The 22,418-nt window shown below is 37.7% G+C and overlaps 1 protein-coding gene across 3 annotated transcripts in view; it reads right to left on the bottom strand.

Annotated features, from left to right (window-relative positions):
- ZSWIM6 (zinc finger SWIM-type containing 6) overlaps positions 1–22,418 on the bottom strand; it is a 175,332-nt gene that overhangs the window by 102,223 nt on the left and 50,691 nt on the right. Inside the window, exon 1 of one of the 3 annotated variants that reach the window (XM_010966253.3) lies at positions 5,805–5,854. The exons of the other annotated variants lie outside the window; for them this stretch is intronic. Within the exon in view, the coding sequence (XP_010964555.1) occupies positions 5,805–5,808 (4 nt within the window). The 5' untranslated portion in view covers positions 5,809–5,854. Of the gene's footprint in view, positions 1–5,804; positions 5,855–22,418 lie in introns of those variants that run through there. 3 annotated transcript variants of the gene reach the window in all.

Below are 22,418 nucleotides of genomic sequence, written 5' to 3'. Positions count from 1 at the left end.
ACTGGTATGGACAATAAATTTCCAGTTTTACGAACCGAGTCAGAATCACAGTAAATATAAAAAGTTTAACAATTTAAGATAAGAATTCTATAAAAATAGTTGATTACTGTTAGAAAAGAAACACATACCTTGGAATACATATAAACATCAAACTTAAAAAATACAGACAGTTTAAATATTTTGCAACCACTGCAGTAAAGATTAGTTCAAAGCATGAATCATTATGCCAACTCCAGGAAGAGATTTTAATGAGGAGCAGGGTATTTTCTTGGTCTTAAAGTAACTCCTCATAGATCTCTTACTAGTTCCAAGGGTAAAAATAATAACTATATAGTGAAGAAATTGGAAAACACTTTCACCAAATAATGATTACAATTAACACTACCCATGAGGGGCAGATGGGTTTCTTGTGCTTCCAGAGTGACACCCTGAGAAGGACCATATTACTTATGTAGCATTCTGGCTGGGAATACATAACCTGAATCTAATCATGAGAAAACAGGAGAAAAATCCTATATAAGGAATGTTTCATAAGAAAAAGGGGGAGACGCTATTCTTTAAAAATGTCGATTATCACAAAAGTAAAGTCTTTGGAAATATTCCATATTAAAGGAGGCTAAAGAGACAAGAGAACTAAATGCAATACCTGACCCAGACTGGATCCCATTACTGAAGGAAGAAAAAAAAAATCCTATAAAGAATACTATTAGATCAAGTGACAAAATTGGAATATGGACAGTAAATTAGTTAAGTTTTTGTTAAGTGTCAAATTTGCAGAAGATGACACCTGTAGTGTATCTACTGTGGCTTTGTAAGACAATGTCCTCATGGAACTCACTCCCATGTGGCTCAGAAAAAATTACTGTGTGTGGGAGAGGGGCGGGGGAAAGGAGATAGAGAGGATAGGAGGGAGGAAGGAGGAGAGAAAGCGAGACAAAAGCACTCAAATGATAAAGCAAACTGGCTAAAATGTTAAGTGAAAAGAGGTAAAAAGTTTACGATATTCTCTAATTATTATTATGTGTACAATTTTTCTGTAAGTTTGAAATTATCAAATTAAAAAAATTTAATAATAAAAGTTTATCTGCATCACTCCAGTACTCTGCCGCTTAGTTTGGTAAATATAGTGTTTGTATTTATATAGCATTGTGAAAACCAGACTTCATCATATTATCATCTTAACAACCTTACAAATTACACAATGACCTGAGCAGCCTCACTGTGTCACACAAGGTATCTGTGCCAAAGGTTTTAAAAGCAGCCTCCACATTTCCATAGCTAAATGTAAAAGAGCAGATCCTACAAGGCATAAATACATAATAACAACATAGAAAGAAAGAAGAGCTATTCTGTTCACATCATCCCACTGTTTAAAACCTCTAGTTATATGCTTATCTTACTGGACAGAATGTAAAGTTCAGGCTCCCTAGCTCGACATACAAAACCTTTCAAAATCTGAGGTAGTTTACCTCTTCCACTTTACTATCTACTGCCACCACACCCTCAACATTCCAGCCATGCTGGTTATAAGCTTTGTGCCTTTGCACATGCTGTTCCCTCTCCTGGAATGGCCTTCTCTGACGGCCTTCTCTTTCTGGTGAGCCCTTCCTCAAGCTTCCTGATTAAGCTTAATGCCACTGCTTCTGTGAACCCTTTCCTGACTCTCCCAACAAAAGTTATGTCCCTACTCCTGGGATGTATGAATATGTCTCTCTTTCCCTGAGTTTCTCCATAATTAGAACATGAGGTCTCTTGGAGCGGGATTGTGGTCTAGAACTGCAGTGTCTTCCAAGCACAGTGCTCCATAAACGCTGACTAGATGACTAAATAAACTTTTCTAACTAGGACAGGTCCAACAGTAAAGAAGAGCTAACACTTGGAATGCTTATTTTGTATCAGATACTACAAGTATACATGCTTTGCAAATATCAGTTACCCTCATAACAACCCTAACAGGTAGGTTTTCCCTCTATTTTAACTCTCTGAAACTGAGATATATCAACGGTACAACGGATTATAGTTAAGTATACAGGATATTTTCTATTAGTGGTAAAGCAATGGTCCTTCTTATAATCAAGGTCTTAGTTTTGATAAAATGATATTATTCCCAAATATTCCCTAATATTTACAGACTAGAAAACTGAGGCACCGAAGAGAACTTAATTAACTTGCTGAAAGCTGCACAGAACAGACAAGATTCAATCCCAGGCAGACTGACTCCAGGATCCACATTCATAATCCACTTCTCCCCAACAAGAATGATCCCAAGCATGGACAGGCTATTGGCACCAGAGCTGGAACAAATCTAAAAGGGAGGTTTGCTCTTTGACGTTACCATGACCCTGGGAAATGACCAGGATGAAGCTCAAGATTAAAGGTAATGAATTAAAACGGATCTTGAACTGCCTGAAGAGAAAGCCAATAGTCCTTGTCAGCATCTGTTCTCTCTGAGGGAGGCCTGGGTCTGAGTCCTGGTTCCTTCTCTATGCCCTACACCTCAGGAGACATTCTCCACGTGTTTATGTTCTCCCTTAGGTTTGTCCTGAAGTTCCCAATAAATATGATCATAATTCTCTCAGAGCTAGTAATTACCAAAAATGACCTAATCAAACCCTCTGCCTTATATCTTAATCCCTGTAACATCATCTCCGATAAGCAGTTATCTAGCCTCAGCTCAAATACTTAAGCGGTTCCTCTTATTTTTAGAAAGATGGAAAAAGATACTCCTTACATTAAAGTTCATCCCCTTCTAATTTCCACTCCCAGTCCTACATCTGCCCTCAGAACCCGCACAGAGAATTTTAATTCCTCTCCTTCATGACAGTCCTTGTCTTTCTTTGAAAACTATAGTCTTGAGATAGCAACTCATAACATCCTGCCTGCTTCAAAAATTTACTATCACCATAAGTAAGAGAGGCAGAAACAGCAAGCAGTAGTGAAAGTACAAGCAAAGTGCTAAGAAAATACAGAGAAAGGGCAGCTCATTTGTGGGGGACAGAGGGTGAGGGGCAAGGAAGGAATAAAGGTTCATAGAGGAGGTGGCCTTGGAGGGGTAAAATGCTGTCAGCCAGTGTCAAAATTCAGTATTAAACTGAGGGGAAAATTCACAAAAACAAAAAGCTCAACTTTTAAACATATGAAATGTTTTTGGTTTCTAACATTCTTGCTTTCATTTTATGAGTCTGGGCAAAAGGCTCACTGGCTTGTACAATTTGTGCAGAGCTGAATGCATAGATAACCATCCTACTGACAGTGGAATGTAGGGTTGGAATAAACAAAGTGAAACTTACCATCTGTGTGGTACCAGCTGATTCATAGCAATATCACTTGCTGAAGATTTTACTTGTATTCTTTACTAACAATAAGTTGCTTCAGGTATTTTGTTTCTATTCATCTAAGGCAAGAAACTAGGACAAATGCAATGTCTATAACTGCTTTTTAATAATCAGTGGCCAAGTCATTCTGGTCTAATGTGCTCCTCCCCACACACTATCCACCCCACTCCCCAGCAGCCTCTGCTCCACTGCAACTTACAGCGCCCAATACCATACTCTCTCTGTGAGACCGGGAAAAAAAATACGTACTTTGTTAAAATACTAGAAGCTGCTCTACAGAGAACATTAAAAAACCTTATTATAAATGATCTTTCCTTTCACTTGATGTTAAGTGAGTCACTTACTGGTCCAGGAGCAAGTGAAATGTCTATAATATTGTTAGAACCTTTAGATATTGTTAGAACATGATCCATAACCTAATCCTATATTGTCATTAGACTATTTGGTGATCTCTAAAGCACATGTTGGCTTCTTTGTGTAGTCTAGTTCTCCATCAATCAGTTCAGTGTGATATACCTTTGAAGCAAGGATAACAGAATTTAAAGATTACTATTGCAAATTAACACTGCTGGTACATGTAGTTCCTACAGACCATAAGAATACTTGTATAGACTTTACAGTTTACTGAGTACTTTCCAATTCACTTGACACAACAATCTTGTGACATATGATCCTCATTTTACAAGTGAAGAAACTGAAGTTTAAAGACATCAAAGTCTCTATGGACAGTAAGAAGCAGAGCTGGATCTCAATCCAGATCTTCTGACTGCAATTTCCAGGATCTTTCTATTAATAAAACCATGGTTACCTCTAATCCAGCTGCACACCTGACTCTAGCCCCGATCAGCCCATTGTTACAGGTCCTCTTCTGTAACGAATCCAACCAGACAGAAGTAGCTGTATACTACCATTGTCCTGAGGGGCTTTCAGATAGGCTTCTAGTGTGCGGATGCAGAATGACAGTCCAGACCAGCGGTGTCTAATAGCACTTTCTACAATGATGGAAATGTTCTACACATGAGCTGTTTAATACAGTAGCCACTAATCATATATACTTAGAGCACTTGAAATGCGTAACTGAGGAACCGAACTTTTGATGTTATTTAATTTTAATTAATTTAAATTTAAATGTCACATGTGGTAGTGGCTACCTTAATGGGTGGCACAGTTAGACCTCTGATGACTGGAAGCAGAACTTAATGTTAACATCTTAGTATTGTAGCCTTAAACACAAATGAAAAAGAAAATCAAATAAATAGTGAGGCCAGAGCACAGCACTGGCTCATGTGAACTAGAATGGAGCCAGCAAAAGTAATACAATCAAAAGATAATTACAGAATAATCTTTTCATCTTTGTGAACTCTCTGGTCAGCCAAATCTATTGAGTGACTGTAGAAGTCTGGGCTGCTGATGGTATAAACTATGAAGGGCAAGGAACTCAACTCTATGTTATAGGACACAATGGCTTTCCTGGGAAAAAAGAGCTCATCACTCTATATGGAAACTAATCCAACTAAATTATAAACAGGAGCTGATGGATGTGAAAGGCAAGGTGTCTTAGCAAACTAGGTATATTTCTTGAATTACAACACTTTACCCACACAATGAAGAATTCAAAGGAGCATCTTAAAGGCCATATTCTCATCTCTGTCCTTACAGTAAGTATCACATCCATATTCCTCCCATCATCCATACTACTTCCTTCTGAAATATTTGTTTCCATGTCTTACCCCGTATTTCATTTTGCAAGGTACTAGGAGGTTTCAGTTAAATAGAAGTGATAGACTTGTTTAGCATCAAATCCTTCTTTGTGTTAAAATTATCGAGATTTTTCAAAATGTGTCATGAACAAAAGCAATTGTTGTTTTCTATTCCTTTAGCTTTATCCATGTTCAAAGCACCTTACCGGTGCTGATAACAGAAATGAACTGCAAGTCAAGAGCATGGGGCCTTGGTTCTCTCTGACTACTAGATGTTTAGCCCTCTACACACCAACTTAATTTCTCATTCCCTTAGTTTTCTCATTTGTAAATTGATATAATGGTTAAATCAACCTCTAAACTAACTTCCAGCTGTAAAACTCCACCATTCAGTGATATCCTCAATGGTTTTCAGTTGGGTTCAAGGTCATTCTTAGAGCCTCCATTTAAGAAAATCACATATTTGGCTTATGCCATAGCAAAAACTGTGATATGTACAATCCACTTGAAAATTTTACAGATCAACAATCCACCCATTCTCCAAAATTCTGAGTACACCAATTCTTTAAGAATAGAAAAAGACATTCATTTCTAGTATTTCAAAACATAAATCCTTCCTAATTGTGCATATTAAGAAGTACACTTTTAAGAAGTAAGGATATACTTACTTATACTGTTAACAACCTGGAACATTAGGAAAAAGGCACATGCTAATATGCACCTTTTTGGATTAGCTTTGGTTTTCACTTATCTTTCAAACTCTACTCACACATTGAAGTCACAGTCTCTCAGACAGTCCTTCCAGCTCCTGTGTTCTACAGTTCTGAATCTGTTTCCTCTAACAGTATCTGAAAAAGATATTCATAAGAAAAGAACAAACAGCTTTTCTACCTATGTGAAGGCTTCATTAAGAACTTGGATTTATTTATACTCAAAAAAATCCACTTTTAAAACCGAACTTGAATAATTTTAGTTGGCGTTTAGTTGGCACATTTGAGTAATTTTAGTTTAGAAATCTTCTTAACCTGTTTAATGTAGATAATATATACTGAGGTAGGACACTCTAGCAGAGACAAGAAATGAGTGCCTTGTGAACTGAATCTTTTCCATTTCTACAACTGTGTTCCATCCTAATTTCACCTAATCCACAGGCCGGATGCTAACAAAGGTAAGGATCCTGACTCCTTCTGTCCATCCTTCTCATTCATTCTCTTCACATCTGCTCACTTCCCTCAGCTTCTGTTCTTTCACATGGGCTTTGTGTTTTTCTAGTCTTAGTAACTTACCTTTGACGACCTATCATTTCAATTAACTCTATCTTGCAATGCAAGGGTGATAGTAGGCTAGTGCTACTGGGCTAAGTGACGCCAAAGAAGATAGCACAGCTCAACTGTCAGAGATGGACCTAAAGGGAACAAATCTTTGACACAGTCTCATTGGCATGAGGTCCTAATCACCTGGCTAAAAGGCTACCTGCTGGTCACTCATCACTTCTGAGAGAGTCAAGACACAGGATGCTATCACACCTCCAGGAGGAGATCAGACGTATATGAGGTATAAAATCAGCTAGGAGAAAGTTCAAAAGCAGCATGATAATCAGAGGCTGAGGCTCCTGGAAATTACTGCTGGAGTATCTAAAATTCTTAAAAATTTCAAGAAGTCTCACAGTTCCTGGGGGGAAAAGATGAAGCTATTCGAAGAAAAGTTTCACTGACAGGGAAATCCCAAGGGTAACCAGAGGTGATTCATCTTCAGGGGGCCACCATGAGGTATCAGCAGGTAGAACAGCAAGCACTGTGAGAACCAAGCCTTTCCGCTTCCTTTCTCTCTACTCCTTCCCAGCATTTGGACTCACTGAGCAGCAAAGGAATGCCTTTTGTTCTATAAGCTCATGTGCAGAGAGCTTACTTCCATTTGTCCTTTTGTTCCCAGTGATTCCTAGGAACTGCATTCTTCCTCCACCCAACCCATACATAAGAAGGTTAGACATAGATTATGATCTGTGCTTTTGGTTTTACAGTAAAATCAGACGGCTGGTATTCCAAGCCCTGATAAGCTTATCTTGAATAACTTAAGATCCCATTACCTTTCATTGGTAAATTTTTTATGAAGGCTTTTGCCCTTAAAGTTCTCAGTTGTTTAAAACAAATCAAAAAAAAAAAAAAAAAGGAAGAAAAAAGAAAATTCTTTCTGGGGTAGAATGTAGCAAATATGTTAACTGACTCGAGCTCATCCAGCAACACATACTGAAAGATGGCTTTTAGGTGACTAGAGATGCTATCTCCTAACTGTGACATCTACGAGTTGTAGAGAAATGGGGCCCAGAACCTTTATGCGGCCAATCCCAGTTCTCACTTCATATCCATCCCAACATACAAAGATATTATTATATAGGAATCAGTAAGTAGTTCTATCTTAAGTAGTTCTGTGCCATACATTTAAATAACACTTTTTTATAACATTCAAAATACCTCTAAACTAACTTAAAGACTTCATACATTTCAGCTTCTAAACTAATAAGCAAAAGCCTATTTGAGCTCCACCACATTAACTTCTCTGTTTACCACATTACTCCAGAAAAGCCTGCAGAAACACAGAAAGTTAGTTCTGTGTTCCAGCCATAGAGAACAGCGAACGAGAGAATGGGCTTTGGAGCCAGTCAAACCTGAGTTCAAGTCCCAACTCTGGGATTTGTTAGCAGCTCTATATCCTTGAGCTCCCGATTTCCTATAAAGTGAGGATTCAAACACCATCTATTTCACAGCCTCCTTTGAGGATTAAGGTTTGAATAAAATAACGCAGAGAAAGGGATTAGCATAGTGCAAAGAACAGTGTACAATTTTTGTTGTAGTTTCTGTTACTTCTGTCTCTATTACTAGAAGTCTTGGTTCTGTTATCCTGTGATGCTATTTGCCATACCCCCACCTTCAAGAAAGTCTTATCTTGGACTAAACCCAGCATTTCCAATCCAATCTAGTCTATATAATCAGGTATCTCACCTACTTAGAGAAAAGTGCCAAATGAAGCATTATTTATTCTGTTCCACAGTCACAAATATTATTAAGTGGCTCTATCATAAATGTGCAACTAGTTTTAAGGAGAATCACATGAGAAAGTCTGGACATATCAGCCAGAAAGACAAGTCAAAGGCAGTTCCTACTATGCATAAGTTAATGGCATCATCTGCAGAAATGAAAAATAGCATCATAAACCACCAACTTTCCAACCTTCTATCTAGTACATAAATGTACTGAGACTGGAACAATGTCCTGATTTTAACTAACACTATTCCAATAACAAACCTATATACTACTTTCAATTTTCATAAACTAGTCAACTGACAGATCTCTATACTTGTTATTTTTTATTTCTATTGTAGTATGTCTTTTTCTTTAAGCCATCCAAAACTCTTTAGGGAAAAAGAATATAAAAATAAGCAAAGAAATATTTAAAAATCAATTAATCAAAAGAGGTAGAGTATTCACTCCTCTGAAACAAACACAGCCTTATTTTATATACCTCCCAATTATATTTAATGAGCACAGCAGAGTTCCTTCATGCTGAGTTCTTCAGTTTGGGGGCTGTCTGTTGTATAACTATTGTAAGGCATCTCCTCTTTCACAGAGGAAACAGAAGTCTTCCACTGTTAAATAATTCGGTCTGAGTTAATAAGATACTCAACAAATAAAAGTTAAAATCTTGTATCTTCAAATATTAAAAGCACAGCTAATCATATAGAGCAAAAGAAAAAAGGATCTCAGCCACTCTACCCATCTGACCTCCCTGATGAAGAGCGCAAACTTAGATGCAAATCCAAATCCGATTCTTTCCTCGTCTTCACCCACCACACCTAATTTCATCACTAAACACTGCTCTTCATTTCCACTGCCCCACACTAGTCCAACCTAATATTGGCTGAACTACTGCAACCACCCTCTTCACTGGAAGCTTTCTTCCACACTTGCCCTTACCAACCTATTCTCCACACAGCAATAGGAGGGTGGCCGCCTACTGGACTCAGGATAAAAGCCAATTCCTTACAACTGCCTAGAAACACTTTACAGGATCTTGCCCTGCCCATTTCTCCTACCCCATCAGGCATCACTGTCTCCTCATTTTCCTCTAGTTCACCACCCATGTTGGGTTCCTTTCAATTCCTTGTATATATCAGTTCCTTCTCCCCTCAGGAACTTCTGTCAGATAAAATTTATGATCTCTAATTTCCATTAGAATGCAAGCTAATGCTAATTTCCATTAGACTGTGAGAGAACTGATTTTATTCAGCAATATGTTCCTAGCACCTTACGTAGTCTGGTACACAGTAGACGTTCAAAAAATATCTGAGAAAAGAATGAATGAATGGGAACAGAAAATAAATTTTAATTACAAACACCTTCAACAGTAAGACGAGAAGCCATATGAGAAATCAACCTAAATGAGAGGTAATTCACAATAAACCATTTTAAATTTAATATTCAAGATGGACACTCATGAGAAAACAGATTCTTCAGCAATGCTCTTAGAAACCAAAACACAGATTAACAGAAGAGTTTTGAAAACTGAGCACAATGTGCCTCTTTTCTGGTTTTGACAATCTGTTTTCAGGGCTGAACTTGCTCTCTTCAATTCCATCTCAAAAGAAGCCAAGAAGTAGCCCATAAAAGGAATATGCAAACAGTTAAAACACTAACCAGAACTAAGACACAAATGTGCTGCCAGCTGCTCCAAATAACATAAAAAGAAATGCCTTCACATCACTAATTCCTGATATGCAAGGAAACAGGAGGGGAAATTTCTAAATACAAGCTCTGAAACATACTGAAACCATAATACTATGCCTGAGCCATCACAGGATCTTTAAACCAAGAATGCTGCTTTCCCCTCACCCGATTCCAAATAAACAAGGCGCTAGATCTGAACTATGATAGTTGAAATCCTGATCCACTCAATAGTTTCATCCCTGTATGTAAAGTAGCTCAACTTTCTCCCATGAGGTTCTTCTCTTTTAATTATGAGGTCTCAAGTGTAGGAGCCCCAGCCACAATACCCTATTGGTTCACTGGAAACAGTAATAAAGTATATACATTTTTGCCCGAAGTTTCAAACCGTCTAATAGAAATTAAAGGTTGACTAGGGGAAGCTACAAGGCTAATAAACATCTTTTTTTTTTCTTGTGAGCTGGAATTAAATCAACAGAGTGTGGTTATATTAATTATTTGTGGCTGTTCAATATTTTCTCCTATAATGTCTTTTTAATTGAATAATGCAATAATTACAAATGCAAATGTATTTGTAGACAATACCTTTTAAAACACGGGTTAACTAGACAAAAGTAATTTTAAAGGGTTCTAATTAAAGACAAGGTTGAAACTCCCTGAAATATATCATTGTATTTGGGCAGCAAAAACACACTGCAGTTTTGGGCAAACACTTCGAACAAAAAGGCCCTTCTTCACTAACATCAAGACTGCTGGGCAGCAATTTCTGTCATGTTCCTATCCTTTATAACTCAAAATGTGCTCACCTTAGTTGGTATTAAAAGAGCTTAAAAAGTAGATGATTAAGTCATACTTTTCTTCTAGAGAGTCCAAACACAGGCTCAAATAACAAGACATAAGCATTTACTCTGTATTTTGAAGAGCTTTTATCTTAGAAGAAGTGAAATGATAACTATTTTTGCAAAAACAAAGAAAGGAAATTCTAATTCTAAATCCACACTCAAATCACTCGTGGCTTCACTCCCAGAGCACAGGGCAGAGCCAGTGAGGACTGTACAACAGTGATGCTGGGTTGCTTTACACAAGCAAGGAGATGGAGAGACTAGTGAGCATTCACACCAGGTCCTCATTTCTTCTGCTGCCTTATTCCTAGGGAGCCCAACCATACTGTATTATTGCTTAGAATATTTTTGTTTTGATAATAGCCTTTTTCCACCTTGAGTCCCCTTATGGGGCAACTAATTAAAAGTACTTCCCCTAAAAAAACCATAGTGAGGTCAAAAGTGAATGAACAAAGTCATGCAATTGCTGACTAAAGCAAGAATTCATAACCTCTCTCCTAATTCAATGCATCAAATATTCCTGTTGGATATTCCATGTGTTAAATGAAATAACCTTAATATTTGAACCCAATATAACAGAATAGTTGATAGTTCTTTATACTTTTATTACTCTGGATGAAGTGTATCATTGCCAAAGGTATCTAAGTAAAATACACAAGTTCTTGAAGTCTAGCCTGATGTTTAAGAGAAAAATAGATCAATTATCATGATACTATTCACAAACTCAGAACACTTCAATTCTGTGGAACTCTCAATTTAGGGCTGAGCACATTGCCTTTTGCCAAAGAAGGTTCTGGTTTTTTGGGGGGGGGGGGGTCTGTCCTATTTTTTGTTGTTGTTGTTTTTCTTCCTGGTCTGTAGGCTAACTTTACCTTAGCTGGGCTGCTACACATAGGTGCAATTACAGCGACTGACTGCAGAAAGTGAGTGCCATCAATGCCTAAGGAAGTGATCAAGATCATGCAGAAGCAGCTTCTTAACAAGAAAGACAAATAAGCATTAAGCCTTCCTTTCATGAAAGGCTAAAACTTCCTCTATCGAAAGTCATAACAACATTCTTTTATAAATTTGGGGTCCCTGAAACAGCTACTCAAATTGAGTCAATTAAATTAACTATACCAGATAACTTCAGCAGCCACTTGAAATAGTCTTCCTTTATTGGCTCAGTCAAGTAACAAAGTTTTCCATGAAGTTTAGTGGCTCTCTTTAAATCCTTGTTTATAAATTTGTATTTCACTCCACGCTCACCACCCACACTTCTCATTCCCTGCAGATCCCTCTCCACACACACAAAAAGCTAATAACTTGCATTTCTGACTATGACTCACATTAACTAAGAACCAGAAGATTAACAAAACTTGGACATGACTAAGCAAAATGATCTAAGTAACAGATAGCTGAGAGTAACACAGGTTTTTAAAAGTAAAATTAATCATATGAAAACAGGAGATAAGCGGGAGAGGGTTATGCAGATTTAAACATGATCTTTGTAAGATGTCCCCAGAAAAAACCCACATTTTTCTTTAAGGGATGAAGAATGCATCAGCAGCAATAACCAAACCTATCTTGCCCATAGGTGGTTTTAACAGAGCTGTATTCAATACTGGCAGTTTTCCACACAGTATTTCTCCTTTTCGATCTTTCGTTTTACAGAATTGCATTTGAAAGTTTTTACAATTTCTCTCTCGAACGAATTCTGAAATAAAATGGACTTTAGGTTAAAAAAATCAAGAACCTCATATCCAGCAAAAAATCATCTTCTCTGGCCCCTCCCTCCTCCTCTTGCAAACCACCGTAGTTTTTACTGTTTCGCTCCCTCTCAGAAACAAAAACAAATAAAATGGCCCATGAAATTCGACAATTTGATATGTAAGTTATAAATATTTAATTTTATGCTTATACTTACTATTTAAACTGGAGCAACACAGAACCCTGGCTTTCGAAAACGACGGGGGGAGGGGAGTCTTTCACCTTACTACAAGGAAAATCTATAATCCGAATTTAACATTCACTAAGCAACCGCAAAGCTGAGCGGCGCCCCGCCTCCGCTGTGTCAGTCACACACACGCCGCCCGGCCCCCGGCCTTGTCAGTCACACGGAGGCCCCGCCCCCCACGCTGTCAGTCCGGGCTCTGGCCCTCCGCTGAACCGGCGGCGCTGACGTCAGCTGGCGACCGCGGCCGCATTCCTAAACAGTTCAGACAAACCCACTGGTGGGAAGCTTCGAAAGCCCTCAGCTGTAGTGAAGAAAGCAAAGGCTTGGCTGGCAGCCAGACTCCTGAGCTCAGCATTTTGTAATGCACTTCCTTTTTACTTAACAGCTAGCATAATACCCTTAACCCTTCCTTTACCTGCATCACACCTTTAACCCCTTCTCTTCCCGGTAGAAGTTCAGAGCAAACCGGTTTCCCACAGGGTTTTAATATGTTCTGCCCAAATCACAACTGATTGATTTTTAATATTGTTGAAGAAGCAATTTAATTAAACACACATGCCTCCCCTAAACGGCCCACGTTTTCCCCCTTAGAGCAATGTTACTTTTCAAGCAAGCAAACTAAAACATTTTATTAAAACAATATATTTTAATGATTAAATTTTTCAAGACTCTTCCTTCATAATTTACCTCTTAGATCTTATTTTTCAAGAACTAATACTTTCAAAACTCCAAACACAGAAAACAAAAGAGTATTTGCAGTGACAAAACTCTCCCTCCAACCCTGTGCCCCCATTCAGCCACGTCTCACTCCATGAAAACTAATGTGATTTAATTCCCTTGTATTCACTCAGGAGTAGTTTAGTTACATAGAAGGAAACACAAATATAATCTGTTTTCTTCCTCTTTACACAAATAGTAAACACCACAAGTGCTCTATTTCTCCATTGCTTCCTTCTTTTTTAGAACTGCAAGGAATTCCACCACAATTTACAATATTTACCAGTCCCCTGTATACCTGCATTTAGGCAATTTCCTTTTTTTTTTTTTTTTTGCTATTATAAATAAAGCCACATTGAAAATCCTATATGCCTATATTCCTGGAGTAAATTCCTAGATGGGAGAATCGCTGGGTCAAGGCAAACGTGTACCTTAAATTTTGAGAGATGCCTTCGCACAAACCAATCCTTCAGTGGGGGTTGTACCTCTTACCCTCCCACTAGCAGTGCCTGAGGATTCTATTTCCTTCATGCTAAATGAAGAGGCTCTCCTTGATTTCGCCGCGGTCCCAGATCCCAGATCCTCTGCCACGCCACTGTTACAAATTTTTTTATTTTTGGAAAACTAATCTGTGGGGAAAAAACTATGTTACATTTTAAAAATTGTACTGAAATAGTATCTAATGTGATTTCAAAGTAATTGGCTTTCTGAAAATAAATATCCATTCAGAAACATTACTCCTAACCCATTATGGTACTTTTAGTCTTCATAGACTTCAGATAATAACCAAAAAAGATATAAAATGTTAAAAAAATATATTGTTAAAGCAAAATTTTGATACTGACTGTAGACAACTATGACTTCTAATGTACCCTTTAAGGAATATTCTCTAAAGGATAATGAGTGACGACTGAGGGTGAACTAGTCCTTTCAACTAGTTTTTGCCCTTCTTATCTGCTAGCAATTATTACACTAGGTCTTAATAAAATTCCTAGGTTTTACATTTATACAAACCATCATGTTAAACACTTATGCTATTAAGTATACAAATTATTAAGCACACAGTTTTAACTTTAAGGAGATGTTAAAAGACAGTAATTTGCAATACTCATCAGTTGCTGAAAACATAGCAAAATCTGCTGTTTTCATCAGGTTAGGCATGTGGTTTCCTACAAGGGATAGCAAGATGACAGAGACCTTCAGACCCAAGGTTCAAAGTACTGGTAAGTTAATGGGAGGGGAAGGCAGGGGGCAAGTGGAAGAGGGCAGGGCAGCAGAGAAGAATACAGATCTGCCAAAGCAGGGAGAAGCCCCAAGCCCGGAGAGGCAGAAGACCCTACTGCAGCTCAGCTGTCCTCTGTATGATGAGGCTATTATTTATTTCACAGTTGCCCCAAGTCCCAGTCCTCTCAGGACAGGCCTGCCACAGAGTCACAGGACAACAAACTGTGTCACAAGAAAGCCTTTAAAGGTATTTTCTTCATATGATACGGACACTTGCACGTAGTATGCAGTTTTTAAAGTTCTGAAATACTCAAATAAAAGACTTTATCCTTCTAAGATGTGGTGCTACAATTATATTTATGGAACCCATTTCCCTGTAAAAACTATGACACACAGAATAAAGTCCAAACAGAAATTACTTTAAAGCTCCTGACACGCTACCCCTAATCTACTCTTTTACCCTTTTCTTTCAAGGAGCCTACACTTTGGCCCCAAGGGAGCAGGGCCTGCTGTTTCTCAAACATGCCTGTTGCGTTTGCTCACATTTTCCTGTACCTGGAATATCCTTCTAAGAACAGAGAATACTAATCTCTAAACTCACTTCTTCTGTCTTTTAAAGGCTCAGCTCAAAAGACACTTCCTCTATAATTCCTTCCCCCTCTGAGGAGTCAGCCCCTCATAAACTCTTTTAGCTCTCTAATATGATGATGATGGTGATAAAGAATGTTAAAGAGAAATACCATCAAAATACATGTTTAGAATTCCCATATTAATATGAAAATGAAAGAAACTAAGGAAACACTAGATCATTATGAAGAAAAACAATGTAGATCCTCTATATAAAGAATCTAGTTATATATACCATTTATGCAAACAAAGTATACATTTTTTATTAGTCTCATCCTTTTTAGGGGGGCAGGGGTGACGATGTCAGCTTACCCATCACATCTTCAAGTGCAGCTTTCTATCAACTTACAAATTAAAAGGAATGTAAAAGAGGACAAAGCTAATATATTTTAAGTATGATACTGTAAAAACCAACCCCCACAACAGGATGATTTCAGTTAAATTAAACTGCTCTCTCACTCCTGAAGCTTTGGCTGTTAGTTTATGAGCCCCTGGTACCTGTGGCCCTATCTGCCATGTCTCACTGGTATGGACTCTTATGACTGAGGACTCAGAACTCCTATAGTTTCTGAGGTACATAGGTATCTAATAATTCTCAAATCGAACTGGGCATCAAAAGCACCTGCATAACCCAGAAATATTCAGATTCTCAGTACTCAAGTCCCAGACTTCCTGAAGTACAATAGCTGATAACAGAAATCTATTCTGTTAAAACAAACAAACAAACAAACAAAAACCACCACCACCACAAAACCCCAAAACACTCCCCTAGGTATGATTTGTTAAGACGTAGTTTGGAAAAGGAGAAGATGGGACAGGGCCATAAAGGGGAATGAAAGACATGGTGAGAATACCTCTCCTCTCTAGGATTTACTGTCTCTCGCCACTGAAAAAACAAGAGACAGCTGATGGGAGAAAAGACCAGCAAGCAAGAGGTGCAGGAATAGTGACCACCAGAGTTCCCTCTTTAAAGCCCATCTGTCCCTGTCTACCTGCAGGTCCACTGCCCAACAACAAATATGAACCAAAGAGAACAAAAACAGGGATGGGAGTTCCTCTGTGGGGTGGTAGTCATAAAGGAAGTGGACACGATACAAGCTTCAGGAGATGGGGGAAGAGGCCCTGTTAGATTTTCCGTCTGTCCCAATTAATGCCATTCTTTGCCTAAAGATTGGAAAATAGGTAAAATTTAGTCACAGAGAACAAGAAAAATGTAACCATTTTAAGAATTCAACTGATACATGAGAAAACAGGGAGGGTGTTCCTGTGGTATAAAAAATATTTTAAAAATCCCCCTGGATGGCTACGAAAGAGAATTTATGGGGTCATCTAATTCATCTCTTAGTAGACAAGGCTACAGCTAATTGTATCCAGGGAAAGATACTGGAAAATAAATTTTAGGGGCCAAATTCCCACATAATTTAATTGTTCTCATTGTCAAAAATATTACTTAAATACCAGGAAGCTCACAAGATTGGAAACTAAGAACTGAACATTAAAAATTGCTTCCTTTTATGACAAAAATCTTACACTGGCCAAAAAGTTTTGAACTCCCATGCAAAGAGTCTGAGTATGTATTATTTTGTACAATTCCAGAATCTTGTTTGCATGCATGTTTTTCCTTCTGATTTTATTCAAAAGATTCTCTTTTCTTTTCCAAGTGTACTTTCTAAGTCTGAAGACAAAGTGTTTCTTTTCCCTGGCTCCTCCTTCCCCAGCCTCCATGTGATGAAGCACCCATGCGAAAACTAAAGGAGCTATAGGGCTCACAGTGGTCTCACTTGTTAGTCTGTGAAAGACTAAAGCTGCCAACTGCATATGGATTAGAATGGTCCTGTTTACAATGGCTCCCTGCTCAATATCAAGGGAAATGGGACTGACCACAGGGCACACGGTTTAGAAACCCCAGGCCATTTTTTACATTTTAGTTTTTTATTTTTATGAATAATACCCATAGCTTTAACAGCCCAAAGGGAGGTCCGAACCTTAAAAACCCTAGATTTCTGGATGTGAAAACTGTGCCCCAGTGAATAATCACTCAATCTTAAATTACTGCCTCAACTGGAGGGTTTTTTTTTTTTAAAATAAATTCTGCTGATGGTTTCAAGACAGTCTTCAAAGACCAGAAAGAGTTACCCCAAGAAAGATATCAAATACATGTGTCCTCAATTAAGTCTGAAATCTTTGTTTCCTCTAAATCAGATGTGTAAACTTGGCAAGTGACATCACTTGTAAACAGCATATTATTCCTAGTGCAATACACAATTACTCCCTTAATTTTATCATGGGATCACAGAACTAAATATACCTATTCTCCACTGTTAGCTAAGTGTACAACATAAGAGCAGGGATTTTTTTGTTTGATTTATTCATTTCTATATTCCCAGGGCCTATCACATAGTATACATTCAAATTATTAATGAATGCTGCCCCATTAAACTGTGTACAAAAATTAAGTTAATTTTTCTCGTTCATTAAATGTAATACACACTTAACTATATATAAACTAAAGTACAAATTAGACATTACACCCAACAATGCAAATTCTAAATCTGCCCATAGGGACAAAGTAACACTTAATGTAAAAATTATAACCGAATTGCCTAAGTTGGGTGCAACTGGATACTTAACCATAAGGTGCAAAACCTTATGTATTTAATAAAATTGAATCCTAACAGAGTTCCATTTCCATATGCACTCCCTAGAGCACTGTAATCTAGAAACCATACAGTATCTTGTTTTCTGCAGAAAGTTAATCATTAAAAATACCTTCATTTGGAGAGCTTCTGGACATAGCATTTCCTATATTAAAAAATAGAACCACTGAAGATTCATCTAAATAGTCTTCCTAAAATCCATGCTGTAAAAGTTTAAGTTTATATTCAAATGATAAAGGCTTTATATAAAATGGGAGCCAAATATAACTAAAGCAAAATTCCCATGATAATAAGTGATATAATGGTAAAATTCCATTGTTGTTTTTAAAGTTCTATTGTAACTAATAATTATACTAAAATTTCAAGCATTTATAGCTACATCTTCAAAATCACTCTCACCAATTAATCCTCCATTTCCCCAAATGTACTTATAATTGATACAGTCATCTTTTCTAATCCTCACAAATGAGATCCTTTGACTCTACAGGTTGTGTGCTCTATAACTGCTTAATACTTTATACTAAAGAACATCTCAAACACAGATATATCTACTAATTGCTATCTTAACTCAGGATGTACATGTCCCATAAAGGATATTTTAAGAGTGACAAAATAATAGGAGATAGTCCTTGAACTCTGTCCCATCTTTGTAAGACCTCTGGGATGTTTTCCCCCAGAACTGGGGTGAGAAAAAGAAGACTGGGTATCAGCGTGGGTATATACTTAAGCATAGACATGCACTTACTTGGGGGAGAAAGAATGAGATAAGGACCAAAAAATGACAGGAAGGAAAGATGGGATTGGTCTTGCTGATTCATAAAATGCTGAGCTTAATGGGACACTTGGGCCATGATATTATTTTGGCAACATTTACACTAAAGCTTTTTTTGGTAATATAGCAAACAAAAAAAAGGTCATAAAAATTGATACAACTAAGGAAATTCTACTACAAAGTATAAACTACAAGATAAAAAGTATGCAGATGTGCCCTACTCTATACAACTATCTCCATGTCAAACTCTAACACCTCTCTTCAGACAGAGCAGTAGAGAGAACTTATGTGGTATTTATGATGTAGCAATATCCCATTATATATTTACACTAACATTTTCACCAGCTTTTTGCCAGGTAAATTTCATTCACATTTTTAACATATCTCATCATCTATACATCTTTTACTTTCAAAAAAGGATTTTTCAACATACAACATAACTCAGAATATCTGGAATAAGACTTCAGTATACTCTCCTTATGAGCTGCATTTTAAACTTTATCTCCACACAGAATACACTTAAACTGTCTAAAGTTACAGTCTTTTGAAAAATGGTGGTGTGTATTTATAGCGGTACCTCTGGAAGAACAATGGAGACCATCTTAACGTAAGAGATTTTCTCCTTCTGCTGTTCCAGCAACCCACTTGTTTAGCCCTCAATACTGGGCACTCCAGAGGTCAGAAAATCATGGGGAGACTGAATGAAAAGAAAGGATGGGGGCTAGGGAACAATTATTAGATGTCACTAAAGTAAAAGCTAACTAGAACACAACTGTGAAAAAACTAGCACTGGTAGTACAAATGTATACGAAAAGAAAAACAAATACAGAATTTTCAAGATAGAAAATAATAAATTAATGAGAAAGTTGTTTGAATTCAAAGCTTCAAAACCAAGACAAATTACATCCAATCATGACTAAAAATACAGTTGTCAGTTAGAGCCTGGAACCACTGTCAGGGTTCCCCATAAGTTAAATGTAAGGAGAGTAGAAAGACGCCAGCGGAAAGCCATAAGAGGCTGTATTTGACTTTGCCAAGTCAACGTTTTCATCAACATATGGACTTGGGATGGACTCAGAAGCAGGATCAGTGGGAATGAGGAGACAACAACTAGGGCTCCCTGATACCCAGGGCAGATGGAAGCAGAATTCGGCAGTCCAGAAAAAGGGACAGATATAAAATAAGTCACAAAAAGAAAGACAAAGTACTGCTCTAGAGCTAAAAACATAAGCTGCTCTATAAAATAAGGCCTTACTTATGAGCAATTCATGTGAAAAACACCACCAAGCACAACAGTTACATACGTGTTCAAAATAGGACATAAAATAAACCAAGGCTGTCTATAAAATAAACCAAGAGAAACTTGAACTTGAACTATTCTAATAAAATCAGTTTTTACCTGTGCCCTGTGCCAGTCACATCCTATTTGAAGTACTGCATGCTTTTCTGAGGGCCACATTTTAAAAGTGGCATGAAAAACTGGAACACTTCAGGAAAGCTAACATTACAAAGGGTCTGAAACTACATCAAAGAGGGATGGTAGACAGAACTTTGGCAGCATAACCTGGAATCAAAATCACATGACACTTGTTCAATACCTGAAGATCTGTCACATGAAAGATAGAAAAGACAGAGTTAGGACTATTGGAGGGCTAGGAATCCACACAACATGAAAAGCTACCTAATACTAAGTTGTTGAAAACTGCCTTGAAAATCAAGGACTCTGCATCTCTAGAAGAGAAGCCAAGCCAATGACTGAAATAGCCATAAAGAGACTGAATGACAAGCTGCCAAGGATGCTTCAAGGATTTCTATGCTCGTAAGGAAGAGTACACAAACCCATAACCCTGGAGACCCTCTACAGCTCCTGCATATACAGATGAAAAAAATGAAGCCAGCCAAGGGAACTGCCTTGTTCAGGTATCACATTCATAAAACAGCAAAGCCAAGAGCCAGCTTTCTGGACTCCCTGACCCATGCTCTTCATTCTGTTCCATCTTCTCACTTCAAATACCAGGCCACTTTGACCCTCACCCACAGAGAAAACATTCTCTTCCTAAGAGTCCATTCAGATTTGGGAAGTAGGGGTTTGAAGAACCAATCACCTTGTTCTGGACAAGAGATTTTGCTTGTTTTTCACTTCTTTCTGAAATGTTCAAAATTACTCAAGTAGTCCAGAAAGCACTAGTTGTTAAATGTACATGGATGCTGTACATGTTTTTCCACCAAAAATTCAGCTCTGAGGGCTTTGCAACAAGATGATTCAGATCCTTCAGGCCCAAAGAGGAATGCTTCACTACTCAAATTTCTCACTCAATTCAGTAAGTGATGAGAGTCTAGAAAAGGCAAAAGAGGATCTTATTTTTCCCCTTACTCAAAAAGACAGAGATGGAATCTACACTCGCAAAAAGTAGGTTTCACTGTGTAAGAGAAACTGGAACATCAATAGCAGTAACTTTCTCAATCCAGTCACATATAAAGATTTAATCCACAATCAGGCAAACTCAATATTTTCAATCAAAATACATTTTCAAATACTTGATGTTGCTTATCTTTTTAGAAAGCCATATAACTCGCTCTCCTTCAACCTCTGAACTGCCATATTCAGCCATATAACCCAAGGTCATCCTTCCTTTTCCCACAAGCAAGCAGCCTAAATGACACCAGTATGCAAAATCAGTTTGCTCTCTAACTCAGAGAAAATTATTCTCAGGATTAAAATCTCATAATACTTGGTTTAATCATAAAAAAAAAAATCACAATCTTAATGAACCTCTACTGTGGCTGGACAGGTGCCAAATGCTATGCTAAGGACATTACAGTATGTTGATAAGGTAAATATTATTACTCTCATATTATGAATGAAGAAAACAAGTCTTCAAGAGATTAAGTTACTTGCCCAAGGTCAAGAGCTACTAAGTGTTACAACCGGGTTTCAAACTCAGAACTTCACATCCCTATAATCTTAACCAATACAAGACTGTCTGCTTCTTGCTCAAGAAGAGTGATGCTGTGGGCTCCAAGCAACAACTAGAACCACGACAAGGAAGTGGGGCCCAAGTCCATTCAAGAGTTTGACAGGTACCAGACAGCACACTGCCATTCTATGAAATACTGTCGAGATGCTGTTTTGTAACTAGAGGCTTAAATGGCAGCAAGAGGGACTAAGTATAGACACGAAAGTGAACTTCCTTTGTTTTGAAGGTTAAACTGAGAGATCTCAAATAGTTACATGAATAATGGCTAAATTTTTTTTATTGCTTTCTGTGCGAGGCACGGGGGTCAAACTCATTCTCTTTCCCTCTCAGTGTAGATTAAGTGTATTTGGACCACAGAACCCACTGTCCACACTTGGAGTTAAACAGCCAGCAAGGACTCTGTCCCCTTCAGATGTCACCTCTCAACAGCTTGGCTGTCACTGTTGGGCTGCGCATATCATAGTCTCTGGAGGGCCCCCACTGCAGGGCTGAGGATTCACAGCACGTGCAGACCAATAAAACAAACTGCTATTTTTCTCCTGAAATGTGGACTTAGTCACAACTGCCGCCCCGCAGGGCATTTCATTGATTCCCCAATGTAACACTCAAGGTGAATTTGATCAAGACCAAATTTGTTAGTGGTAAATACAAAGCATCTAAATTTTTTAAAGAAGAATTTTGATTATTGCTGTATACAAACACATTTTGCAGGATATTTTAAGATGTATATTATATACAATTGAGATAATATTTCACATAGGGGGAAGGGAATCTAAACTACCTTAAGATTTTTCAGATTAAGTCTAAATCAATGTCCAAAACTGAATAACCTGGTTATTTTGTACCACGAACACACTCAGATATTGACAATAAGGCAACAAATCAAAAGACCTGGGTTTTAATTTCAGGTCT

This window comes from Camelus bactrianus, chromosome 3, assembly GCF_048773025.1.
Source record: "Camelus bactrianus isolate YW-2024 breed Bactrian camel chromosome 3, ASM4877302v1, whole genome shotgun sequence".
NCBI lineage: Eukaryota > Metazoa > Chordata > Mammalia > Artiodactyla > Camelidae > Camelus > Camelus bactrianus.
The sequence above is the reverse complement of the archived record's forward strand: the minus strand, read 5'-3'. Positions and strand labels throughout refer to the sequence as shown.